Source organism: Zalophus californianus, chromosome 12 (assembly GCF_009762305.2).
Source record: "Zalophus californianus isolate mZalCal1 chromosome 12, mZalCal1.pri.v2, whole genome shotgun sequence".
NCBI classification, from domain to species: Eukaryota; Metazoa; Chordata; class Mammalia; order Carnivora; family Otariidae; genus Zalophus; species Zalophus californianus.
Window position 1 is genome coordinate 37,854,966 of NC_045606.1, and position 27,910 is coordinate 37,882,875.

Sequence of the window (27,910 nt, forward strand, 5' to 3'; positions counted from 1 at the left end):
TGAATTTTAGTTAGCCTTTAATAGAACTCCAACGCATTAACAGTAAACAAAGATGTAAGTACAAAACATCCAAATGTTACCTATCAGTAGTTCTGAACACTCACAGTGGTCACACTGTTGGAGCTGAGGTCACTCACATTTTCAGGAAATGCAGTCTACCCTGTTTCGGTGGAATGCATGCTCTGGCAATTGGAAGGCAGAGACGAGGTTCGTTTTGTTCCGTGAATCCACTTTACTGGAAGCAGCTGTCTTCTCTCTCCTTCACTCCACATTTTTAAAAACTGTCCCTTTGCCTTTTATGTTAAAAGTGCTATCAGAACTGAAGGGGCCTTTCCTTACTGAAATAAAATTAACTATACAGGTCATACATTTCTGGGCCCATTTTGCCAGTTAAATCTCCACACAATTAGCAATTCATAGAAAATTAAGTGTTAAAAGAAGTTAGCACACTTGCATGCCAAAAGTACAATTCAGAGTTCACAAAACAGGGCTCGGTGATATAAAGTGCCTATGAGCAGCTTCCTATCATATACTGAGGCTACAGAACTTCCCTGGAGAACAGACCCGTTGTTGGCATAAACTGTAGTCACAGTAGGCTTCTCAGATAGAATATTCTGGATGCGTAGAACCTATTCAGGGGATACAGAAGATTAATACCGAACCACCATACACCCATGTCACTCAATCGCCAATAATCCCTGTCTTCCACAACGACACAATAATTAAGAGGACATGCTGTTGAAAACAGCAGTTACCAATCTTTTTAATGTTTAAATTAAAGTACTTTTTTAAGCCTTCAAAGAAAGTACTTTCTTAAACCATCTAGCTACTGCATGCCAACACAGGATTTCGGGTTATTATAGTAATTGAGCATTAATGGAAATACTTCCACACTACGCTAGCATGAACAGAAGTCATGTCATGTGGGGAGCTGACAATAAGCCAGGTATTTAAAAACATTGCCAGTCTACCACACAAGGAGGGCACATGTCTTTATAGAAAAGGCCTTTTGACTAGTTTCTACCATAATTTAATACATCAAAAGATTATCTTTCTAAAAGTATTTGAATAAGTGAAATTCTGCCAATTATTGGCTTAAAGCACTTACAAAATCACTGCATAAGTTTACTGTATTCTTGGTTTAAAATTACTGAACAAACTGTCCCCGTGACAGTTTTCTGTATTATTAGTTCAAAAGGACTTGGACAATTAAAGTTGAAAAATTAAGGTTTAAAAAAAACAGAAAAACCTCTGATGACGGAGGATTGTTCGGGTCATAAATGAAGAGCTTCTGGCCGTTAGGATGACAGCCTACCAAGATGTCCCCCGAGGAAGGATCGATAGATAAATTGTCCACCAGTGTATCCAACTTGAGTACCTTCCAAATGAAAAAATGTCAATATCTAAATGACTTGAGAAACTTGATTAAATAATTTAGGGCTAACCTTTCTTGCCTCTCTACATGTGGGCAAATTATACACAGCTCCCTGCTTCCACCCTTTTAACAGAAATATGGCTTAAACTAAATTTAATAAACTGGTTTAGAGCCACTTTTCATATTCCCTGAAATTAAGAAAGTTAGGGTGATGATCAATCTCTCTAAAAAATGAACTCCTTTTCCTTTAAAAGATGCACAATGATCAGTTAGCTCAAGGAACTCATTCAAAGCAAAATAGGAAATTCTTAATCAATCTAAAATATGTGTTGTCAAGCAGGAAGAAAATAATAATGGTGTGGAACCCAATTTCTACCTTCATTTATTATTGAAAGAGCTGACAATGTGCATAAATCTTCATTTCAGAATTCATCTATTAGTCTTTTCAATTGTGAAAATTCTTATTGGAATTCATTGGGTACCATCAGTACTTCATGGAATGGGCTCTAAATCTGATGCAAATATCACTCCCAACCCTCTGCTGCATGTAATCAGTCGGTCCTTGTGATTGCTGGGGACAGGAGGCTTGGCCTGTTGTAGGGAGGTAATATTTAAAAACCCAGAATAGCAACCCTGGCATCATATTCTGTTCTAAGCGAAGTACTGTTATAATACAGTGTAACTACAAAATTACAAAGTATAATAGGCTAAGGTCCACTTGATATATGAAAATAAATATTTTACCTTCAATTGAGTTAAATTCATATTAGGGTGTCTTTCCAAAACATGAATTTCGTGAGCCAGTATATCAGCAACGTAGATGTACCTTCACAGAAAGGACACACTGGTTAGAGTTCCATGCCAATATAAAGCTTCATTAATACAGTATGGAAGAGTAAGTCTTAATAACCTGCCAAGAAGTTAATCAATGAGGGGCCCTCAAGGAATGCTTGATAAAGGTCAATTTTTATTTAAAAAGTAAGCTTCCAAAATCAATTCATTATTGCTACAAACAATCATGGAATTGTTAAATTATTTCTCAAAAGGTTTGGAAGGGGAAAAGTAACATAGAATATTATTTTGAATATAAAGTCTGATATTTGCCACCGAAAGGACAACAAACCAAATGTCTGGCTTCCGAGAAAAAAGCTTTTCTATTCCACGATATAATTTGATATTTCTAGGAATCATCTTCATGTAGAAATATATGGTGAACAGAATACACTTTATTATGTATTAACAGTCCTTCATACTTAATAAAATATTTATTAACACACTGAGAATTTTCAGAGTAAGAGATAAGTATCTATTCAGAACAATCTGTCTACATCTAGGGAGGATGAATTAATGGACTACTTTACGGTAATTTTACTCATTGAATTGACCGTTCCATGGCAACTGTTCTCTTGCGCAATTATCACGTGTAAAGCCATGAGCTCAGTATGGTGACGGACATAAAGAAGAGGCAGGCTTTTCCTAAAAAGTTTATAGTCTGTTGGGATGATCAGACTGGTTTGTACACATGAAACAAATAATACAGCATGATTGGTAGCACGAGAAAGATTTCAGGCCTCAGGGACCGAAGAAATATCTCACTCCTGAGAACACAGAAGGCTTCGCAAAGGAAAGGCATCTGCAGTGGCTATGGAAGGAGAGACTGGATTTGAGGAAATGAGGACAAAGCACCTTCTAGGCAGAAAAAAAAAAAAAAAAAAACATGTGAGCAAAGGCACAGGAGCAAGAATGAGAGAGGCATATTTGCAAAATAATGAGTTCTTTGTCTAAAGAAGGGAAAGTATGAAACCGGTCAAAAAGGGAGGTTGAAACTCGCCTATTAAAGCAAGTCCAACCCTTTAGCTTGCCTCGATTGGATAAGCAATTGGGTTCCACTGAACTTTTAGAATAACAAAGTGGCATAATAACAAATGGTCAGTTCCATTCAACAAGTACTGAGCATTTGCTTTGCACCTGGCAGGGCTCAGCAGGAAGAGTCAAAGATGAAGCCAGCCGAGCCCCCTCTTTTGGAGGGCCTTAAAGGCTTGTGGAAAACAGAAAGACAAAACTGGCAACAAGGCAGAAAATGTCAGTGGACTGAAAGCAAGTTGGAAGATAGTCTACTACTCTAGCCAAAGAGGATGAGAACCGAAAGCGGGCAGGCATCAGTGGGAAAGGAAGGGGGATGAGGACTGCCGGCTCGCGGGTTGGCCGGGGAGGGTGCAAGAGAAGCAGTGAGAGCTGAATCCTCTCTCATTATTATCGTTTGCAGCTCGAGTGCTGGAAAGTTTGAGTCTCGTAATTGAAAGATGAGAGTTGGGGGAGAAAAACAGATTTGGCAGGAGAGTTAGAGATAATTTAAATGATTCTCCATTCATCTTCTATAATCAACAAGAAAGAAGAAATTGTGTCATGAAAAAAGACATTTAGTTGTCAAGGAATGCCAAATTTATTTCACGTTATATTTGTAGGAGTTTAAATTGTTCAGTGTGCTAAGGTAGTACAAGGGGAAGTTAATAAAATTTAATATCCTTTCTATATGTTATGGTTGGACGCACAGAAACAGAGAGATAATTTGGGAGGGGGGGCAATTTGGCAATGTCTATTAAAGTTACCACTGAAAGGGGTCACTCTTTGAGTAAGTGGTTCTATTTTGAGGGATTCGTTCTATGGAAAGAATTGTACAAATGTGCAGAGAGGAAGGGCTTAGAGCATCACTTTTAGCCCATGCCCAGTTGGCATTCAAACCCAGGTCTGTCTGTTACCATCCCCAAACCTGAAGATGGATTATGTTGCAATGCTCCCTTGAGGAGTCGTTCCTTAAAAATATCTGGAGAAGCTTCAGTGGTAAGTGAGAAACAAATTTTTTATAAAAAAAATATGAAAAGCAATGTATCCATTAACAGAGAATTGGTTAAATTACTTTAGGATCATCCCTATAATGGAATAATATGCAGCCAATAAAACAAAGGTATAATTATTTAAAAAGAAACACCTACCTCACACTTTAATAGGTATATATAAATATTATCCCACTTCATAAAAATTTACATTTACAAAATTAAATTCTACAATGATATATACCAAAATTTAGATATTGTATGTAAATATATATGTGCTTAGTATATATTTTATATTACATATAAACATTATATCTATTTAATAACATTTTATACAGATACATCAATGTATATAATATATTATATGCATGTATTATAAATATTATGCATGTCATAGGCCAAAAAAATATCAAGGAAGCTTCTTACGTGGGGAAAAAAAAAAAAGCAAAGTGAAGAATTTGACCCAGCACCACTACTAAGGAGAAAGGAAGATACTCTTATAAGGAATCATACTTTCTGTCAGGTGAAATACTGATCCCATTTGCTGCATCAAATCCTTCTGCTACCACTTTGACTTCATTTGGACTGTAGTAAACAACATTTGCCCAGTGTAAGTTCAAGTATGTTTCCAAATACTTTAAGAAAGGATCAGAGAAATAGTGGTCATTGGTGGCATAGAAATGTGCTGGTCCAACAGCTATGATATCATTCACACTGAAAGAGAAAAATTAACATGTGAGAGAAAAGAAGAAGACAGCTGGTCTCTTTATTAGAAGGCATACACAATCTGTGCTTTAAATTTCTGGTAAGAGGTTTCCCAGGAAAAGCTCAGCTAAAAATCACATGGCTATAGTCATATGTAATCTACTATAATACGATTTTTCAGAGAACAATTTTGCATGATAACAGGTAAGCTGAAGACAGGTCATTTGGCAATTATGGCAGGACTCTTATAAAAGAAAAAAGAACTTGGTGCCAACAGGGTATATGTTTTTTGACCGCAAGAAATGTGGGGTTTAACAAGGGTCCAAAAGGATATAGCTATCTAGAGCCGGACAGAGCCTCACTGGCTGCAGAGCTGGTCAGGCTGTCAATAACATTTACCTAGCTCTCATTTACTCAGTTGCCGGATTTTTCTGAGTTCCTTTGCTTAGTTATTAGTCAAACTAAGGTTGACTGTTCAATTTCTACCTGACTCACAAAGCCGACCTGCCGAGAATGAACGGGCACTCAATAAACACTTGCAGAGAGACGGATGATGAAATTGCCAGAGTACACTGCTTCAGGTGAGAGATTTATATGCTAAAAACAAGTACATTTTTAAAACCAGTTAGGCAAGGGCATTATTAAATTTAAATTCCGATTACCCTATGCAAAAATTTCTGAAAAGAGCTGCTTTCTTCTTTGTTAAATGAAAAACAGAGCTACAGGGAAGGTGAGTTCCCCTCATCCCTTCACCACGATGCAGAGACTGCCTGGACAGTATTTATGCTCCTACTGATTACGAAGTGCATTTTTTGGAAGAACGACTGGATATTACATGCAGAAGCCCTAGACAGGGATGGAGAAATTTAAAAATATTCACCAAGTTCAAACTGAAAGAAGCAGTAGGCTAACGCAAGCTGAGCCGGGGAGATACACATGACTCTCTTTTAGCCACAGGATCAACCAGCTGAATGTTCTGGAAGTAGGAGTGACCTGCTCCCAGTCTGAATCCCTCCAACTCTGTGTGGCCATTAGCCCCCAGCTACCACAACCCCGCTGGAAGCACTTTGTAGCAGTCCCATACAAAGCACACTGACTTCATTTAAAGCAGGCTACTCTTCCTTGGCAGGACAAAGTATTATGGTTCGGGTGATGAGTCATCTGAGATGGAAGGTGACAGCAGGGAAAGCAGGGAGGCTTGTCTTCTGCTCCCAAGATGGCCCTGAAGAGCAGCTCGCCTGTAATCCAGTGTTTTATCATTTCTCAAGGGAGTCCTCATAGAACACTGATTATTATGAGTGACATTGACTTTCCCTGCTCTACAAGGAAATCACACACACACACACACACACACACACACACACACACACACACACACATTTACGTATGTGTATACATACACCTATTTTAGTTCTTATCAAGGCTGAGAGGACCATCATGAGGTATTACGTGAGTGCCAGAGATAAACTGGAGAATGAACAAAAGGGCGAAGTACCTTGGAAAAAGTTCATGTCTGATTGTTTTTAGATGCAAAAGAGAATTTTCTTCTTCTTCAAATTTAAAAATTTCCACTGTATTCTTGAATTCTGGGTGGTTTACAACAAAGAGATAAACTGTGTCGTCTAAAGAATTGAAAGAACAGAGTTAATTTACAAGATAGAACCATAGGACCTCTGGGCAGACACTGACATTTAAATACCACAGGCGGGGAAAGGTTGAATGTATAAGCTGTTAGACGACCTAACAGATCATTCTTCTTCCCCATCCTTCCCATCACTCTCTGGCTGGTGTTATTTCTGATCATTGGTCCCCTGACCTTTAAGAAAGAGTGTTTTCCACTCCATATACAGAATTCATGAATAATCTGTTTATAGTTTAATTCAGAAATATAGCTCTTTTTTAATGCAATAATCACAGATATATGAAAAAGGTTATGAAATCTAAACATTCTCCCAGGTGTTAACTGTTAGAAATTCCAAATGTAGTCTAAGTTGCTGCTAGCTGGAGAGGCAAATGATCAACTTATTTGTATGAAGAATACAGAAATAATTCATGAGTTAATTGTTCTGTTTAACCACAGATTCGATCCAAATCTATTTTCCACCGTCATTTGCAAACCGTGATAAGTTTCTCAATGTGGGGAGCTCATCAGCTCTTACCATTGTCTATGAAGGTGCTGATACCATGTGGATTGAACGAAGCTAAATTGAACCCACGGCTGAGTCTTAATTCCAGCGCCCTCGGGTTTTCTTTTTTTAGATCCATCATTAGTATCCCTCCGGGCTTATCTGGGGAAAAGCTGTGGAGTCCTGGACATTTTAAACCCTTTTCAAAACAGAGGAAAAAGTTAAATATAGAGGAAATATCGAGGCTTCAGTGTGTTTATGAGCTAAAAAGGGTTGTATAAATAAATGATAAATAGAGACTTTGGTTAAAGGTGGCAGCATTACAACTACAAAGAGCAAGAAAGAAGAGAGGAGACGTTGGAAAAAAATAGGAATTGGGGGCTGGTGAGCTGCAAGATGAATAGGAACTGATTTTTCTGAGTTGAGGCACAAGACTAGGGGTGTAGTCTCTTAAGTGATCACCGGAAGGTTGGAGGACTGGGAGATACCAAGCAGAGTTGAGGGGGGGAGGGGAGAAGTGAAAGTTTACACATGGGCTGTTGACCCTCAAGTCCTTGGCCTGCCCTTTGCTCCTAGAGAGCCCAAAGTCTTGGTGAATGGTGTCAGTCAAGACTCCCCTCCTTATCTCACACCCCGATCCAATCCCTCAGCAAATCCTGTTGACTTCACCCTGAAAATACATCCCTTCATAAGGATGCAAACCTTTCTCACCACTTCACTTCCACTATGACTGCCCCGGTCCAAACCACCCCCACAATTATGGCAACAGCTCACAATTAAATGCCCTTACTGATTTTTTCTGGCCTTTCCCTAAGGAAGACCGGTCTCCCATCAGCATCCGGGTTTTGTCAGATGATGTCACACCTCTGATCAAAACTCCATCTCCCTCAGATTACGAAGTGGAAGTTCTTCTGATTGACTAAAGGCCCGGTATGGTCTGTCCTGCACCCTCCTCCACCTTCCCCATCCCCAACACCCCAGGTCTCCTCCTTCATCTCCTATTGGCCACATGACTTCCTTAATGCTCTTCAAGCAAACCTGGCACACTCTCACTTCAGGGCCTTTATACACACTGTTCCCTCCGCCTAGGAATGCTCCCTGCCCCGCCCTGCCCTGCCCTGTCCTGCCCGGCAAGATCTAGGGCTGCTAGATGCTTTATATCTGTGTCAAATGGCACTTATTGCTGTTTGGCATAGATGCATATTTAGACATACATAAACAGCAGCCTGACCACACCTTCAGCACAGCTGTCCCTCTCCGCTGCCCCACCTTCCTTTACTTCTCCTTAAAGTGCTGCTACCACCTGACACAGATTCGTCCTCTCCCCATTGCAACATGAGTCAGGACTTTGTCTCGTTTGTTCACTCTACATCCATCCCAGGGCCTGGAGCCATGCCTGGCATACAGTTTGTCCTTTCTCCACTGATTGCAAATATCACCTTTATCATGTACAAGATCCCTTTGTATACCGATCTGTTTGGGGACTCATGCCTATTCCTGTACCAATACACCCCTCTTTAATTACTATAGCTTTATTTATATATACAGCCAATATATTTATGGCGAGTCCCCATATCCCACGCCTCACTGTTTTATTTTCACCAAGTAGTCCTTAGATATTTCTGCTCATTGATTTTTCTATATAAACTTTGAAAATTAAGTTACTGTTCTGAATGGAACATTATTATTGTTATTTTTTTATCACTATTACAGTTTCTACTTGGTTCTTCCTTGTGCACGGGAAAGCTGGTGAAGTTTTACATGTTCATTTTGATTCCAACCATTTCACTGAACTCTCCCCATGGGGGAGAGTCAAACAGTCTGTTAGTTGAATGTCTTGGATTATCTAAAAAGCAGGTAATGATGATGTCTAAAAATTATGGCAGTTTTGCCTTTTTTTTCTACCTCATATTTCTTTTTCTTGTTTTATTGGGTTATGCAGAACTCTAGTAGATTACTGATGGTTATAATATTTGGGGGCATTTTCTTCCTTTTCTAAACATTTATGGGAAGGCCGCTAATGTTTTACCACTAAGAATGATGTCTGCTGTAGGTTTCAGAGAAATTACCTTCCATTTCTAGATTTCTTGGAGCTTCCAACCAGGAATGAAAGGTTGAATTTTACTTAATGTTTTCTCGGGACTCACTGAAATAATCTCGGCCTTTTCTCTTGTGGATCTTTTAAGGCATATTTTATGCAGATTAAAAAAGTATACAAAAATTAAGTCTCACTTTACACACAAAATTCAACATAATAGAAATTATCTCCAATTTAAAAAAATTCATCCAAATGATAAAACTTCGAGGCTGGCAGGCTCAGTAAGCGCAATAAACCGGAATTAGGCTATCCCTACATGACAGCCCCACTCCATTGGCCGATAATCTCTATTTTGTATCACTGTCCCATAATCAAGAGCATGACTTCAAGGCACAGAAAGCTCTAGCAGGGATGGTGATGATTATTTTAATGCTCCCTATCATTTAAATCTGTTTTTTCTTTTTTTTAAAAGTTTTATTTATTTTTACTTGCAGTAAAATACACATACCAAAACTTAACAATCTTCACCATTTTAAGCGTACCATTTCAGCGGTGTTAAGTACACTCACATTGCCATTTAAATCTTTCTTATATTCTATTTTGTGTCATCCAATTCTTCACGAAGTGTGATGTTGGTTTTGGGCTGACCCTCATACCCATAACCGTGGAACAGGATGGGTCAGACGGGCTAACATGCTTGGAAGAGGGAAAGACAGCTGCAGTGAGACACGTTACTCGTTTAGAAAGGAGTGAATTCTGGGAAACAGGAGAGACAATGCTGAGTAATTTAAAAATCAGTAGTAATACAGTGGGATTGTTTCTAAATCTGAAAAAAAGAAAAGACAGTCAGATAACCAAGGAAGGACAAAAAAGCTGAAGAAATTCTATGACATGACTACAAGACCATTGTGACAGTCATCAGCCCCTTAGTGGAAATGACTATAGATTTATGTGCTTGGAGGAGACCTCATTTCTCCTAATCCAGACTTACTCCTATGGGGCTTGAGATCTTGAAACATGTGAGTTCTGGATTACAAAAATCTCTGAGAATACCTCTTCTGGAGAAAAAAAAAAAAAAAAAAGCAAGTGATTTTTACTTTCCTCAGGATTTTTGCATCTCTAGTTATGAGCAACTCTGACAAGGCGTCCCAGTGTTTTCTCCGAAGCCTATAGACATGTGTAAGCATGTGCTTCCAAACAAACCGACAGTCCTACCAGAAATAACCTTTTACTCATTCTGTGTAGGTAATTACATAACCTTGTCTTTTGAGACTGTATTTTTAAAATTTAATATAAATATTAGTGTTCTTGCCCAAGTCTGCAATGTTTCTTTTTTTCCCCTCAGTGGTAACAACGAGCTGCTCAGTGTTCCACCTAAAAACCATCAGGAGCCTGACCGGTATCCTAACCCTCAGTCTCCTCCAAGCCAAGTTCTCTCACCTCTCCCATAGGTCTGACGACTCTTTTATTAATGCTGTGACTCTTCGAAAGCATCTCCATGCTTTTCACACCTGAGTCTCAGAGCCTGAAAATAATGGATGCTGCAAGGGAACAGAATCATCACAGGCTGGCTTCCTCAAGAAAAGCCAAACCCATGACGATGCAAGGACACTCCTGGGGGCCCAAGCCAGGGAAGAAAGGTGGTCAGAACTTCTAATCGCCCACTTACACGGTTTTCCAATTAGATGATAACTGGTGTAGGCTAGCAAGCAGGCCAATCAATTTTACAGTCTGTCTAATGTAGGCCCAGGGAAGTGGTTATTTTTCAGCTTCTAAGAATTAAGGCAAAAGTGAAGGGCATAAATAAATTCAGTTGGTGACTTCCACAAGAGGCTATTCAGGGTTTTTGGAAAAAGAAGGAAAGGAAAAGCCTTGGTCTGGGAAAGTTGGTATACTGTTTAAAAGTAAACAATAACAGCAAGAATATGAGCTTAAAATTGAGTAATGGAAAGAGAGACAGATGCTGTATTTAAAAGACTATAATGGAGTATGGAATATCCACAACAATGTCCAAAGTATGCTTTTTAATAAGAAACTTTCAAAACACAGATTGCATTGAAATATTTTAGTGCAATACAGTGGGGACATAAAGAGCAATTAATCAAGTGGCAAAGACTTTTTCATCTCTACATTTAGATAAGCTTGAGGACATTTTCCAAAATCCTGTTTAAACTGTCTTTTTTTTTTCCAGAACATATTTTTGAAAGTGAGGAATTTAGGGCACCTGGGTGGCTCAGTTGGTTAAGCGACTGCCTTAGGCTCAGATCATAATCCTGGAGTCCCGGGATCGAGTCCCACATCGGGCTCCCTGCTCGGCGGGGAGTCTGCTCCTCCCTCTGACCCTCTTCCCTCTCGTGCTCTCTATCTCTCATTCTTTCTCTCTCAAATAAATAAATAAAATCTTTAAAAAAAAAAGAAAAAAAGTGAGGAATTTAAAAAACAAGTTACTGCTCTGCAGGGCTCATCAAACTCCCCTGTACCTCCTCCACTGAGACTGGCGAATGAAGGAGATACTCACCACACTAAGGAAAGCCAGACCGTTGGGAAGTATGTCAATATCATTCGCGCCAGCTTCTGTAAGTTCAAGAAATAGATAAATGTCACATTCAAATTCCGTTATTTGTTAGATATAACTGGGACTTAGTTTACTTTATCAGTGCCTGCATTTTTAGGAATGGTTCTAATTTTTTCCAAGGAACCAACCACTCTCTTTAATACACGTCAGTCTAAATCCCTTCCTGCAGTGAACCTCTGACTTTAAATGTTAGATATTTTATGTTTACTCAAATCAAAGTCAAGTAATCACTACATTTCCAGCTATAATACAGAAAAAGTTGACATCTGTACACTCTTATGATAAACATCCAGATGTCTGTACAAAAGTAATTGACATCAGGGGAATATTACTTTCAGAGAGAAGGGCTCCTAGTCATTTAACCATGCAAATATTCTTGTCCCTTTCTCTGCTCATTCAATCTGAAGCAAACACAGACATTTCTCTCATTAACAGAGATAAAACACCTGGGATTATATAGTCCCTCTTTAAAAAACAATGTCTGCTTGTTCTCATAAGCAAAGAAAGCTTTCCATTTAATCTTTAAATTTAGGCTTTAAACTATAGAAAACAACCAGCAAAAGAAAATTAATGAAAAATACCATGCACCTAAGCCAGCTTAGTCTTCTAACGCTCGTCTCTGAGCAGGCTACAATTACTATTGATTGTTTATTGATTGCCTGCAGTCCACTCCACACAGCACAGCAAATAATTAGACATAAGACCTTCCCAGTGGTCTCACTGTGTAAATTCCACAGACAGATAATAGACCCAAACACAAGAAAAGAGGAATAAAAATGGCTTAGATTAAGCCAAATCATGACACATTCTTTGAATCCACAAAATCCAATCTTCCCCTTTAAGGCCTCTCCAAAGGCTTTCTCCAAGATTATTTCTAGGTTGTCAAAAACAAACAGCATCTAAGCAGCCATTTTGGTTTTGATTCATGAGTTTGCATTTGGCTCATTGCCTCCAGTGTCACTGGCTCTGTCATAGTGGAGAAAAGGAAAAGAAAATACAAATGCCAAGAACTTCACTTTGTAAAGATGACTGCAATCATGAACACCTGCAATTCCTGCTCCTTGGCAAGAAGATATATATATATACTTACGCCTGGCATAATGGAGGAGTTCTTAATCTGGGTCTGTGGATTCCTAAGGAGCCACAAATGGGTTTTAGAGTCTGTGAACTTGTTAAAATTCTATGCAGTGCAAAATGTCATCTGTAGGCTCAGCTGAGAAATTTTCTATGAAAAGGATCCTTGGCTTTCAGCAGGTTTAAAAAAGGGTCAGCAATACGGCAAAAAAAGTTAAGAATCCCTAGTCTCTAGTCCCATGGTGGTTCTCAACTGGTAATGAGCAGGGATCAGGGGAACTCAACACCATGTTTGTGTACCTGCAACCACAAACATACAAACACACTCACATGCACATGTCAGTCCAAGGTTTACTTTCTGGATCCATTTAGTAGGAAGTCAATTAAATAAAATTGGTTGTTCCTGAAAAATTACTTAAAACAATTTAATTTCAACGTGTACATACTCATACACGTAGCGCAAGAAAAGATACATAGAAATAAATTAAGGAGGTTTCTTTGGGTGGTAGGATTATGAGTGATTTTCATTTTCTTCTTTATACTTTTCTTTGTTTAAAATTTTCTACAAACAATAGTATTGTTTTCGTAATCAAGAAAAGAACGTTTTTAAAATATATTTTCATTTCAACCACACTGTAACTTCTTTCTGTTTAACCCCACTGCCTAATTCCAAGAAGAAAAAAAAAAGTCTTATCTGCAGTTTTCTTTAGAATATTTTCCGGATCTATCCCCCTCCCCATCTTCATTTCTATATCCATTACTACAAGAGAATTTTATCACTTCGTATCACCTCTTTGGTGTGATTACTGCGAGAGTAGTCAATGCTGGAGAAATTTTTTCTCCTCTAATTTAATAATAGGAGTAGTAATAGTAATAGCTACTAAAATACAGTGTTTACCAAGGGCCAGGCTCCTTGTAAGCACTTTACATACATTATTTCACATAATTTCCTACACCCTAAGAAGCAATATTATTATCTCTTATTTTAAAGTTAAGAATATAGATATAGAGCCTTTGGGTGGTTTGGCAAATTGCTCAAGGTCACAAACTGGGAAGCTGGGACTTTTGTTCTGACTTAAAAGCACAGAGAAAAAAGACAACCTAGCACTGAATGGGTTCTCTCTGTCAGAACCATCGCTGGTTCCTCTCTGAAGACACTTTGTAAATTTGACTGGGGTCAATTCCAGAGGTTGGCTTTCCCCCCAAAAGTTCTGCTTCCATGCCTCCTCCCAAGATCTTCACCAATCCACAGTCTGCACTTTTCTTTTCCTTTCTTTCTTTTTTTTTTTTAAGATTTTATTTATTTATTTGAGAGAGAAAGAATGAGATAGAGAGAGAGCGCATGAGAGGGAGGAGTGTCAGAGGGAGAAGCCGAGCAGGGAGCCCGATTCGGGACTCGATCCTGGGACTCCAGGATCATGACCTGAGCTGAAGGCAGTCGCTTAACCAACTGAGCCAGCCAGGTGCCCTGCACTTTTCTTTAAAAACTTTTTCAAAACCCTCTTGTGCTAGAAAGTCTTCTAGCTTGGCACATCTGATTTTTTATTTTTCCTTATTCCTTTGGTAATGACCTGTGTCAGAGATGGCTAACTGCTCCCTACTATCCATACTCCCCTTCCTCCTTTTCAGCTCCAGGGGCCTGGCAACATAGCCACAGATATTTTCTACCCTTTCTTGCAACAGTGAGGCCATTTGCCTCAGTTCAGGTTAATGGGATGTGAGAGCACAGTATGCATGCAATTTCTGGGTAAAATAACTAAAAATAATAGCCATGTCAATGTTCTTTCTACCCTTTCTTGCTGGGAAGTGGCCATAACTGGAGTTCTATAGTCTTGGACCAAGAAAGAAGCAATATGTTGAAGACAACTGTGTTGCCTCATCAGCCTTTGTACCAGATTGGCCACACAGAGCCCGTAGTCATCTTATCACCCTAGGCCATTTGCTTATCTCTGGATGGCCAAGTAAGAGATGATAAATTTCTCTCTCCTCTAGGTGTAACTTTATAACAGCAAATCAGCCCTTGCCATTCCCAATAGATTACCTGAGATATAATGTACCTTTTTATTGTTCACTCTTTTGGCTCACTGGTGAGGTATGTGTGTTAATCACTCTGGGAGGAGGTAACTATATTGGAAAGAGAATTTGCAAAAGGTACTAAACCTCTCTGAGCTTTGGGTCCTTCTCCGTCATAAAAAGAAAAGAAAAAAGAAATCTAAATCTCACAGCAGTGTATATTTTGTTTTCCCTTCATAGGTAGACTGTAAAGTAACTGATCACAAGGGCTGCAAACTTCAATGCTTTTTTTCTTTTTTTAAATCTCCCCAGCAGCAGTTTTGTAAAGGTCTTGATTGCCAAGTGTATAAAACCACTAATTAACTCAAAGAGACAATCCATTCAAAATTTTATTTTCGTCCAGAACTCTGAATGCCCGCATTTTCAAAGACATTTAGAAAATGTTTTAAGCTTTTAAGCCTCAAATAGACTTAACTAGCTCCTGTCATTATAATTTTTATTATTTAGATGTTGATATTAGGCCAAATCTTGGGTGAGAGCTTGGTTTCTTGTAAGATACAATGGGAAGGAATACAAAAAATGGGACAGTGAGCCTACTTTGTGCTCCTACAGAAGGCACACACATCCTGTATGATATGTGGTAGATGACTACTGTTGATTAAAACAGAAAGACCTGAGATGATATGTATAAAGCACCGAAGAATTGCGAAGAGTTCATTTCTAGTCATGGTGAATGTAGCATTGGAATGGGTGTGTGTGTGTGTGTGTGTGTGTGTGTGTGTGTGTGTGTGGTGGTGTGTGAGTATGGATGTGGATGGGGACGGAAAGGTAGGGGAAAGTGGTTTTAATTCTTAGAGGGATTGTTGGCCTCAAGTGCATGGCTACCACTGTTTCCAAAGTGCATACTAAAAAAAGAGAACCTTCTACCCTTGTTGCCTACCATAAGAAGTTGCTTTTGCCTGTATGGGAATGTACATGCCCAGCACACTGTTACTCCTTGTGATCAAAAGACCACTGAAGAGGCGACTGTTACTGAAAACATATAACCACATGCTATTACTAGCCATTAGTCATCACTAACATAGCATTCAACAAATGTTCATACAGTGCGTGCTAACCACAGAGCAAAAACAAAAAAAAGAAAGGAAGAAAAGCACAATTCTAATTAGATCTAAAAATGTATCCCAAATGTGCTTCTAATCACTCATCGTTTCGCTCTGTTGCCTTTTGAAGTGCCTCAGAGGCATTAAACACTTCACAAGAAGGGCCATAGGTGACATATTTCCTCATTCTTTCCAATTCCAGACAGCAGCTCACACACATCACAACATAAAGGTCACAAACACAGACAGATGCCTGTTCGGAATACAAATGTCTTCGGGCTTGTTTTTCTCCGAGGAGCCCTCCATCCCAGTGAGTTGTAACAGCAATACACTTGGCGGTTCATCCTGTAATGTGTCTGGTTGTGCCCTACTGTCTACTCTGAGACTTGAATTCACAGGAGGTGGGCACCACAGGGCCAAGGGCTGTTTAATAATGTGACAATTATTAACTCAGTAGCAACAGTAACCTTTGAGATCATGGACTCAACCTCCCAACCTTGTACAACATCCCTCACAGATGCCATGTGGCTCTTGCTTAGCGGCCAGTTCTGAGGGGGCTCTTCATGACTGCAGTCAGAAGGCAGGGCGCAGTGGCTGAGTTTCTTGGGACTCCAGACAACCTTATTTCTAGAACTGTCTGCCTTATCTGGCACAGATCTAGTCAGTCTGCTATTTGATCCTGAGTTTGTATCTTCCTGCTAAGTGTATGGGCAACAGTAACAAAGAGGAGAAGCCCCAGGAGAAAGAAGTCAAGGAGTCTAGGCCCAGGGAGATAGGACTGGGAAAAAGTACCAAAGTGGCAATGGAAACTAGGAGACAGGGCACATAAAAAACAGATGTGTGAAGGAGAGGCAAATAACAGAACCGGAAAGAAACTCTGAAGTAGAGAAGGCTGCTCTGAAAACTGATAGGTTTCATGAAAATGAAGCCTTTTTGTGTGTGATCCAGCAAAGGATCACTACTTTGTTTTTGCTCAAAGAGCATTTTGAGCCCTGTCTATAGTGAATGTGTTTATAAATAGGAGGTACTGAGTTTATCAGCATTGCCGACTCCAGGGCAATTTAGCAATGACTATCAAAACTTTAAACATTTTTTTAATATTTAGTTATTTTTTTAGAGAGTGAGAGGGAGAAAGAGTGTGAGTGTGCACAGTGTGTGTGAGGGGGAGGGGAGGGGCAGAGGGAGAAGGAGAGAATCCCAAGAAGGCTCCACACTCAGAGTGGAGCCCGATGCAGGGCTCAATCTCACGAGCCTGAGCTCATGACCTGAGCTGAAACCAAGAGTCAGACAATTAACTGACTGAGCCACCCAGGCACCCTGACTATCCAAAACTTTAAACACACATGCTACCTGAACAACAATCTCACCGTTAAGAATTTATCCTGCCGATATACAAGAGCTCTATGTACAATGATGTTCACTGATTTGTTTGTAGTTGCAAAAAAAAAAAAAAAAAAAAAAACTACAACCATCCAAATGTGCGGTAAGAGGGAAATGATTAAATCCACCATGGTTCCTGCAAACATGACAAAGAATGAGGTAGATCTACATGTGTTGATGTGGGGAGCTGTTCACATTGCACTTGGAATAAAGCAGGTTGTAGAGTATAATCTTATACTAAGATGCCATTTGTGAAAAATATATATGTATGCATATATTTGTTTGCATTTGAGCTGGAAATATCAGGAAAGAGAAGAAAAACTTTCTCCCTGGAGTTATTTCTGTGAGGGATGGAGATTTTCTTGAGAGATTCTTATTTTCCATTTTGTGACTTCTCTTCCTTCTGACACCTTCACTAGCCGACAACTAGGCTGACAGAGCACAGGTCTCAGGGGCCACACTCAGCGAAGAATACAGACTTTACAAAACTAGTTCAGAAAAGTCACTAAGCAGGCAAGAAATCAAACAATAAACACAGGATTACACAAATAATTAACAAATTGCAGGGAGAGTGAGAGAGAGAAGAAATACAGGTGCATGAGATCAAAAAAAAGATTGACTGAAGAGGTTTTTGTTGATTTAATGTGATTTTTTCCTCTGATCAACACTAGTAGCATGCCAAAATACTGTTAATGAGTTTTTTCGTGTTGGTGGCCAAACAATGTAAGGTGTATAACAAGCATTTTCTCATACTTACCGATTCCTTTAATGAGGTGGCAGTTTGGAAGGTCTACAGATTCTACTTCTCTGGAGGCTTTAAGTCGATTTCTGTTTAAAAAAAAAAAAATCTATCTGTTTATGTATTCCCTGCTTTGTTGCAGACAGGGTTCAAAGAGGCTTACAGCAATACATAAAACACAGCATAAATCTAAAGCACATAAAAGAAAAGATAGAAAAACAAGGGTAGGAACATAAAATAGCACCAGAAATGAAGTTAAAATAAAAATGCATATCACTATGCATCTTTTCTATAATGCGAATATGAGTTCTATATGTGAATGTGGGTCATAAAAGAAAGCCAATAACTCAACAAATAAAACTTGTAATGCAAGTTCCCAAACAAAGACGAACACAGCACCAGGTCACATTTCTCACAGCTCTGGTGTGGTCGGAAGAGCTCCAGATGTAGAAGCAGAAGCTGAGGGCCCAGAAGAGCTGAGAAACGCTCAGACCCTCTGCAAGATGACACGGGGCCTGATGTGAGGCCAAGAGAACAGGCGTTTTTTGGAGCCAGGCGCACAGAAGCTGTTAAGAAACGTGTGGAGGAGGTCCCATCCCCATCGCAATATTTACTGGGTGAGAACTCTGGAGAACGCCAACTACCGTAACAAAAGAACTTGTTGCTGTTGTTTCACAAAAAGTAAAGGCGCAGAAATAATGAGGAAGTGGTGAACTGTAATGAAATACCTTCCCCACCGCCCTGTCCTGAGAGAGGGCCACAAAGCAGTTTGGCCAAACACATCTGGGAGCTCTTCTTTGGAAGCCACATGCTGTAGGCTTTCCCTCCTCTTCTCTTGCTGTCTCTCACCTTCTCTTTCTGTTCTCTACAGTCATAAGTCATAATAGTGCTTGCAGAGTAGTTCACATTTTTTCAAATGTACCCCACATTTAAGACAGAAAAATGACCATTTGCCACTTGTCCCTCTCCTATTCATATCCTTGACAGCGTCTGACTTCTAGACACCAAATTTGGGGAAGGTTACTGGTCTCAGCAACATGGAAGAAGGCCGAGGCCTACCTAACCCAGAACTACCAAGAGGTGGTAGCAACTATATAATCTGGCAACTCATATCATATATAAAGTTTCTAATTAAAATGTTAATCAGTATGTTATTTCGAGGGGCGCCCGGGTGGCTCAGTTGGTTAAGCATCTGCCCTTGGCTCAGGTTATGATCCTGGGGTCCTGGGATCGAGTCCCACATCGGGCTCCCTGCTCAGTGGGGAGTCTGCTTCTCCCTCTCCCTCTGCTCCTCAGCCCTGCTTGTGTTCTCTCTCTCTCTCAATTTCAAATAAATAAATAAATAAAATCTTTTTTAAAAAATCAGTATGTTATTTTGAATCATATAATTCAAATAGTGTCAAAATTTTTTGAAACAACATAGCAATAGGGCAATAAAACAAAATTAAAGTGAATCAAATAAATATATTAAATATATAGATGTAATAAAAATTAAAAATTAAATTTTAAAGTAAAGCATTTTATAAAAAGACAATAAACCTCCCATTTACAAGTCCCAGGAGTGATTTAAAGGGGGGAAAACATGTATATTTAGACTAATGGGTAGCAGTGATACTTAGTGAGGATGGGGATGCTGCTGCTGATGACCATGGGTGGCAAAAGAAAATCAGCAATAAAAACAGCTAAAACTTATTGAGTCCACCATTTTCTATATGATTTACCTGAATGATGTCATTTAATTGTTAAAACAACCCTAAGAAGTAAGCACCATTGTCCCTACTTTAGGGATGGGGGAAGTGACTCAGAGGTGAAGGAACTTTGCTGAAGTCTGGCACCTGCTTGGAAGAACCTTCCAGAGGCAGTGCTCTAACCCACTCCAGTATTTTTCTCCAAAAGGGTGAAGAGATCCTTAGCAGCAAGCCTGCCTGGCCATGAGCAGGTGAATCTCTATGGGCCCCAGTCTTCTTTATGCATAAAATAAGGATGAGGCTAGATGGCTTCCCAAGTTCAGTGAACACTGCATGATTCCAGAAACAGATGGAGTCAGTAGGTCCCAGCTGCAGTTTCATTAAGTTTCTCTATCATGGATTGCTTTGGGTGTCAATTTTATACAACCTCCTATTATACTCATTTAACTGTCCAAAAATAGGGGTAATAAGGACTGTCATCTACCTTTTTCAAAGATAAATTATATGGATAAAATAAAATTCAGTTGTGTTTGAACAGTTTAATATGGGGTATTTTTTAAAGTCAACTTAGGTCTGCATAAATGACTGATAACTACACATTGCCAATAGGGCAATCTTTATTAACTAGTTTAGTTATACAGTATCATCTCTAAATATGCAGACTGCCTACTATTAAAACTGAAGTTACACAAGGGCTGTGCATTAACTTCTGCCTAATCAAATCACTTTTTCTTAATTCTCTTTTATAATAAAAGAAAGACAGGATTTTATTTCCAACCTTTGTGGCCCATGAAGACTTTCAAATTCTTTTGGTGGAAAATTGGTAGGCTTTTTACCTGGTAGAAGCACCACCAGTTCCCTACCCATTAGTGAACTTCTGTATTCCAGAGTGGCAGGCCCTCTTAGCTGACAAACCTAAAGCCGTCCTCACCCCCTTTCTTCCTCACTCCTTTCCACTGCAGAGACAGACAAGCCAAACATTTGCTTTCCCAGACTCCTTTGTATTTAGGGGTAATCATATGACTCAGGCTTTGGAGAAAGATATTTTTGTTCCTGATAGAAAAGGCAGACACAAGAAGAGAGCTAACTGGCATCACCCCCCCCTTCTCCCTTCTTCATGATTTGACCACACATGCGGTGCTTAGGACTATAACAACCATTCAGTATTATTATTATTTTTTTAGATGTATCTGTTTTTATTTTATTTATTTATTTTAACAGGGATAGACTACTTTTTGTGTATCATACATTTTATTTTTTTCTTATTTTTTTATTTTTATTTTTATTTTTTTTATTTTATTATGTTATGTTAATCACCATACATTACATCATTAGTTTTTGATGTAGTGTTCCATGATTCATTGTTTGCATATAACACCCAGTGCTCCATTCGGTATTCTTAACATGAGAAGAATGAGGACATAATGCCAATAGTGAAGGGTTGAGGGACAAAAATATAAGAACCTAAGTTTTTGATATGATCATGGACTCAAGGGACAAGCTGTAGAATGACTCACCTACAAAGTTTTTATCACGTGAGAAAAATAAGCCTTCATTTGTATATGTTACAATTAATTTGATGTATGTTACTTGCAGCTGAAAGCACTCCTAACTGTTAAGAGATTTAAGAAGTTTGGGGGACTATACAAGAGAAAGCTCTACAAACCTCTTTGGACTAGCAGATCAAGAAGCCTAAATACATTCATGCCAAATTAAAAATAAATAAACAAATGGTACAGACACAAATAATTTTGGTATAGCCTATTTGTTGCCTAGCACTTTCTGTCCTAGCATGCTTATGAATGTACTAGGTCAGAGATAGCAGTCTGCTCTCATGCAGACATTGCGAATCAATCTCAGCACTCCTTCCCTTTAACCCACAGCCAGCCTCACATACAATGTTCCAGGCAACCGCCACTGCTCTAGGTTCCTTATGTTTTTCTCACTTTCCTCTTCTTTTTCATTAAAATTGGGTTATTTTCCTTTTAGTTACAACTATATCATAGGTATAATACAGCAAAGAAAATACAGTTTTCCTTCAATTGAGCCAGCAATCATTTCCCCAAATGACACCACTGGAAACATGTACATCAATGTTCTTAATCTGGGGTCTAGTGACCTTTAAGGAGTCCATGGGTAAAATTCAGGGATCCATGAACAGGGATGGGAAAAAAATACATCTTTATTTAAACCTAACTGAAACTAAGTATCTCCTTTGATGATGAGTGCAGGCAGAAACCACAGAACTTTCTACTAGCAGTACCTGTGTCTGTCAATAACAGAAATCAGACATTGTTACATCACATTTCAGTTGCAGATATCTCAAAGTACCGTTTGTACTCACTGCTACTTCAAAATATCTATTGCTACATATTCAACTACCTTTATATCTATTTAAGGCTTTAATTAAGAAGCCCATGTTATTACATCATACATTAGATTTTAAAAATAGGCTGGTAATAGTACTTAAGTATTTAAATTCGTATTAACTTACATAGTATTTAATTTTGTTTTGGAATCCTATGTGTTTTATTTTATGCATTTAAAAACATGATGCTGACCAAGGGTCTATCAATTGATGAATGGATAAAGAAGATGTGGTATGTATTTATACAATGGAACAGTATTCAGCCATAAAAAAGAATGAAATCTTGCCATTTACAATGACATGGATGGAGCAGAAAGTATTATACTAAGTGAAATAAGTCAGAGAAAGACAAATATGATTTCACTTATATGTGGAATTTAAGAAAAAAAAACAAATGAGCGAAGGGTAAAAAAAAGAGAGAGAGAGAAATGAAGAAACAGACTGTTAACTATAGAGAACAAACTGATGGTTACCAGGGGGGAGGTGGGTGGGGAGATGCGTGAATTAGGTGATGGGGATTAAGGAGGGCACTTGTGATGAGCACAGGGTGATGTACGGAATTGTTGAATTACTATATTGTACACCTGAAACTAATATAACACTGTATGTTAAATAAATGGAATTAAAATAAAAACTAAAAAAAAAAGGAGGGGCACCACAAAAAAAAAAAATTAAATAAAAGCATAATGCTGAGGAACCAAGGCTTTACCAGACTGCCAGATGGATCTATGGTACAAAAGTCTAAGAACCCCTGCCTGAACATTGTCATTACAAGTAACTTTCATTGAGCACTTACCATGTATTTGGTGTTGCTTTAGCACTTTATAAGAATGAACTCTGGTATTTTTCATAGCCTCACTATGTAGTGGGTAGTATTAATATTCCCATCCTACAGATTAGGACATTGAGGCATAGAAAGGCGAAATAAAAAGCCAAGAACCCACGTAAATAGTGGAGCTAAGAAATGAATTCAGGCTATCTGGCCACAGAGCATGATTATTACATCATACATTAGATTTTAAAAATAGGCTGGTAATAGTATTTAAGTTTTTAAATTAGTATTAACTTACATAGTATTTAATTTTGTTTTGGAATCCTATGTGTTTTATTTTAACCAACAATCATTACCATGAAATCTATTTTTCTTTTTTTTTAAGTTTTTTTTTTAGATTTTTATTTATTTATTTGAGAGAGTGAGAGCAGTAGCAGGGGGCCACAGGAAGAGGGAGAAGCAGACTCCCTGCCGAGTGGGGCTCAATCCCAGAACCCCAGGATCATGACCTGAGCGGAGGACAGACACTTAACCGACTGAGCCACCCGGGTGCCTCTCAATTTCTGTTTCTTTCACTCAGGAGACAGCATTACCCATCCAGAGTGGGATGAGATGGGGCAATTAGTTATTATGTTGCCTTATCTTCAGCAAACTAGGAACACAGTGTTACTACCTGGCAGTACTTTGTTCCATGTTTCACCGCCTTTGAATTTACGAACTACTGAAGGGGCTTTATCATTTAAGTACAGGCTTGTAACACCCCTTGGAATTTACCTCTCGGGCCCCTGTAATGCTTGTAGTACTTAGTAACTAAGAATTTGTGATTAGGCATCTTAGGCTGGGAGTAATTTTTATTTTTTATTTTATTTTTTAAGATTTTTTTTTTTTAATTTAACAGAGAAAGGCACAGCGAGAGAGGGAACACAAGCAGGGGGAGTGGGAGAGGGAGAAGCAGGCTTCCCGCAGAGCAGGGAGCCCAACGTGGGGCTCGATCCCAGGACCCTGGGATCATGACCTGAACCTAAGGCAGACGCTTAACGACTGAGCCACTCAGGCGCCCCAGGCTGGGAGTAATTTGCTCCAAAGGCAGAAAAGCTCGGAGGCAGTGGGGGAGCTGGGGCAAACTGTATTTGGAATCAGAAGCCCTGGCATGGAGTACAGGTTCAGCACTAATTACCTGTTGAACTAATTAGCTGACTCCCTCCAGCCTCAGTTTTAACATGTCTAATATAGAAAGGAAGACATATATGAAGACTGAATGAAGGCATACATGTAAAAGGGCTTTCTTTCCAAATGTCAGTAAATGTATATTTTGGTGTAGGGGCCCCTGGGTGGCTCAGTGGGTTAAGCGTCCGACTCTTGATTTTGGCTCAGATCATGGTCTCAGGGTCGTGGGATCGAGCCCCACATCTGGCTCCACACTCAGCAGGGAGACTGCTTGAGATTCTCTCTCTCCCTCTGCCTCTGGCCCTCCTCCCCCACCTCTTGAAATAAATAAAATCTTTTTTAAAATGTACATTTTGGCTTAATATAAAGAACTTTTGACACTTTTGACACAGTGACCAGAACACAGTAGTCACAGAATAAATGATAAGGAGGGTGGTAGTTTAAAAATAAAGCCTGACCTTGCAGAAGTGTTCAAAAGCAGACTGGATAGCTTTTTGGTACAGCTGTCATAAAATCGGTCAGGCAACAAGCAGAACGCTCAGATGCTTGTTTTAGGGATTCCTGCTCAAGTCTCATGACTCATCCACGGGTGTGTACTTTGCAACAGGTAGTAACTGGCCTGGGGATATTTGTGTATTTCTATTTCCCCCTCTTTTGCTCAACCAGGGAGGAGTGGAAAAGTTGGGTATAATATGCCATCCTCCCCTGGGAACTTTAGCCAGTTACAGTTCAGAAGGAAAGAGACAGCTTTGATTCCACTTATCCATCTGGGACATACTTATACTAAAAAAAGTATTCATTATTTATCTGAAATTCAAGTTGAAATTTAAGTGGGCACCCTGGGGGAGAGAAATAACTTGAGTGCCTGGGTGCCATCTCTAAAAACAGGATAATGAAATAGCAGGCACCAGATGAGAGCAAAAAACAAACAAAAACAAAAACAAAAACAAGCCTGGGTTTTGAAGAGCCTTTCCTTATGGAGAGGTAGGAACATGCCGCTTTTCAAAACAGACTCTAAGGGTCTGAAAGGAGAGATGCTATGCATTTGAGCACTCCACCTGTAACTCTGTAAACAACAGGCGCTTGATATTCCACAAGCACAGGGTCGCCAGATAAAATACAAGATGCCCAAATTTGAATTCCAAAGGAAGAGTGATATTTTAGTATAATTATGCCCCAATATTGCAACGGGATATGCTTATACTACCAAATGATTTGCTGATTACCTGAAATTCAAATTTAACTGGGCATCCTGCATTTTTACTTGCTAAATCTAGCCACCTATCACATATTAACATTCTTAAGACATCACCTGATTTGGGAGTTCAACTGTCCAATGAAGTTACCGACCTAGAAAATCCCTGCTCAGTAAAACTTATTGCAGTCAAATCTTTATAAAAATGCATTAAATTGTGAATTACCTATAAGGTACATTCTATGTATGTGAACTTTATTTACTTTTTCTTAGGTTTGCAACTGTAACATCATTCAAAGGTACTTAAATTTAAAACTTTAAGATTAGTAAGAAGAAAAAAAAAACATTATTTGTGGAAAGCCTGGTGGTTTCCTGAACTTTAGGACAATTTAATGAGCTTGTGAATTTAGTGGTATTGCCTTTGAAACTGAGAGCTGGACAGATCATACAAAATCATCCAACTCAAGAATGTTCTGCAGAGCAGGTTGGGTATTTACATAACATGAAAATTAAGGCCCACATGTCCATTTCCTCCCTCCACCATACACTGTTCCTCCTGCTTGCATCCCTTTATCAGCAGATGAAGCTCCAGCTACAGGACAGTAGAGACAGAAACCCTGGTACCACCTTAGTCTCCCCACCCTTATCAGTGAGGCTCAAGTTTGGGCCCCTGTCCTGCTATTCTCTCCGAACTACTGTAATACCTTAACTAGTTTCCCCATGTCTACCCACTCTCTGTTCCACTACTTCTCAATTGTAACTGCATTATTAGAATTATAAGGAGAATTTTTAAAAATCAAAACCACTCATGCCTGGACCCCACGCAGACCCGATGAATCAGAGTCTCTGGGAGTGCAGCCCAGACATCAGCCGGCCAGGAGATTCTAATGTCCAGCCAGGATCCAGAACTATCGCTCTCCTCCATTCCATCCTTCCAGTTTCATCTCTACAGCAGCACAGTTAATTATGCTTTACAGCACAGCAACTGATTATGTTTTATATGGTTTAAACAGATTCATATTTAAACACACACACACACACACACACACCCTCCTCTGCCTATCAAAGCAGGCCCCAATTTTTGAACTTCTAGTTAACCATCTCAAAACCTATCCTTCCCCCAACCCCTACTATTCACATCCCCTAACTTTATGCTCCCCCAAGTTGGTCTACTGCTAGTCCCCAAACTTCCCCACCTTCTTCCCTCTGTTCCCACTGCACTTTTCATCTAGGATGGCCCCATATGTGTTTTACTCATCTTTCAAGGCCAATGTCAAATAGTCTCTTCCTCCTGAACTCCAACTTCGGGGGCTGTAATCTTTCCCCCTTAAGCCTGTAGGGGTTTGTTTGCACCTGGTCTGGACATCCTAGTGGATATATTTGCTTTATTTCTCTCCTCCCCTGTAATAGGGTGAACCTCTTAAAGGTAAGGACTGTGCCTCACTCCATTACAGGAGCCTAGGATGGCACACCATACATAGTAGGTGCTCCGTATTTCTGGAATCCTTTTGCATGAGGCTTCTAAAATTTGAGTTGGTAATTTAGAAACTATTGATGTCGACCCATCGAGGTTTTCATTATAATTAATACTGGGAGATGAACCAGGCTTGGGCTGTTGGACATTCTGGCTGCAGGGTTCTTGAGTGAAGATAAATAAGGAAGTGATGTAAGAACAGTAGCTGAGTATTTCAAGTATCTTCGATCTACAGCGCCAAGATTAGAAAGCTGAAAAGTTTCTCAACTATGCAGGGAAGGGATGGTGAGCAGCTTTATTAAAAGACGGCGGCTGGTTTGCGCACCAAAGAGAAGCAGCACCAAAGACCTGAAATAAATCTTTGTAATTAAAGGTTCGATGCATGAGTAATAGTTTTGCTTTCAAGTTAAAGCGTTGGGTTTGCCTGTGTAACTACAAAGCCCTCGCTGGTCAAACCTCAGTAAGCAGCAAAGGCTTCTCAACTTCCCAGAAAGTCTCCAGATTCAGCCCAAACTGTGTTGGGTTTTGCTAGAGGCTGGGGGGCGGGGGCGGAGGTGTTCACCAAAAGCTGAGGAACTGAGAACAATCAGGAGTTCTCACCCCGCAGCTCGAGAAGCCCTGCACGGCCTACGCCCTCGCCCGCCGCCCGCGGCCACCCGGGCCTGGGGCCCCGCGGGCGGGGGCCGCTCGGGGAGGGCGGCCCCCAGCCAGGCCGCGCGCCGACGGCCCGGTGCGAGCGGGCCCACCTACCTGAGCGCCAGGAGCCTCTCGCCCAGCAGCGCCAGCGCTATTCCCAGCAAGCTCAGAGCCACCAGCCGCCCCATGGCGCGGGAGCCGGCGCCGCCTCGCTCGCGCCGGTCGGGGAGCACGGTGGGCGGTGCCCGCCTCCCCGCTCGGGCCGCGCTCCGCCCCGTCTCCGCCCTCCGCCCGGCCCTTGGCCTTTGTCACCACCAGCTTCCCCCGGCACTGTCCCCCACCCACCCGCGGACGCCCCAGTTTAGGTTAAGGGCGTGAGACTTGGACTCCTCCACCTCCTTTCCCAAACCGACGACCCCCTCAAGAACCTCAAGCAGCCCTCGTACCTTTCTCATCCTAGTCTTCACAGACATCCCTTACTCCATAGGCCGGCAAGAAACTTCTGGATAAAGTTTGAAAGACTCTTTTTCATTACAGGAGAAGATTCAGGATTCTTTCTTGTAAATAATTCATGTTGGAATTAACTCCTTTCTGTGACAGGGTGTAGGAAGGAAAGAGACATTCTGTTCCTAGTAATGCTTCATCTGC

General features: G+C 40.0%; 1 protein-coding gene across 1 annotated transcript; it reads right to left on the minus strand.

Moving 5' to 3' along the window:
* LOC113911779 (serum paraoxonase/arylesterase 2) lies at positions 1–27,525 on the minus strand. Its single transcript, XM_027574662.2, has 9 exons — positions 27,377–27,525; positions 17,981–18,051; positions 11,597–11,652; positions 7,074–7,239; positions 6,410–6,536; positions 4,723–4,923; positions 2,120–2,201; positions 1,250–1,378; positions 1–629 (listed from the first exon to the last, which is right to left on the minus strand). Exons 1-9 carry the CDS (start codon positions 27,448–27,450, stop codon positions 471–473), a joined length of 1,065 nt encoding a protein of 354 aa, XP_027430463.1. The 5' UTR covers positions 27,451–27,525; the 3' UTR covers positions 1–470.
* Positions 27,526–27,910: the final 385 nt, after the last annotated feature.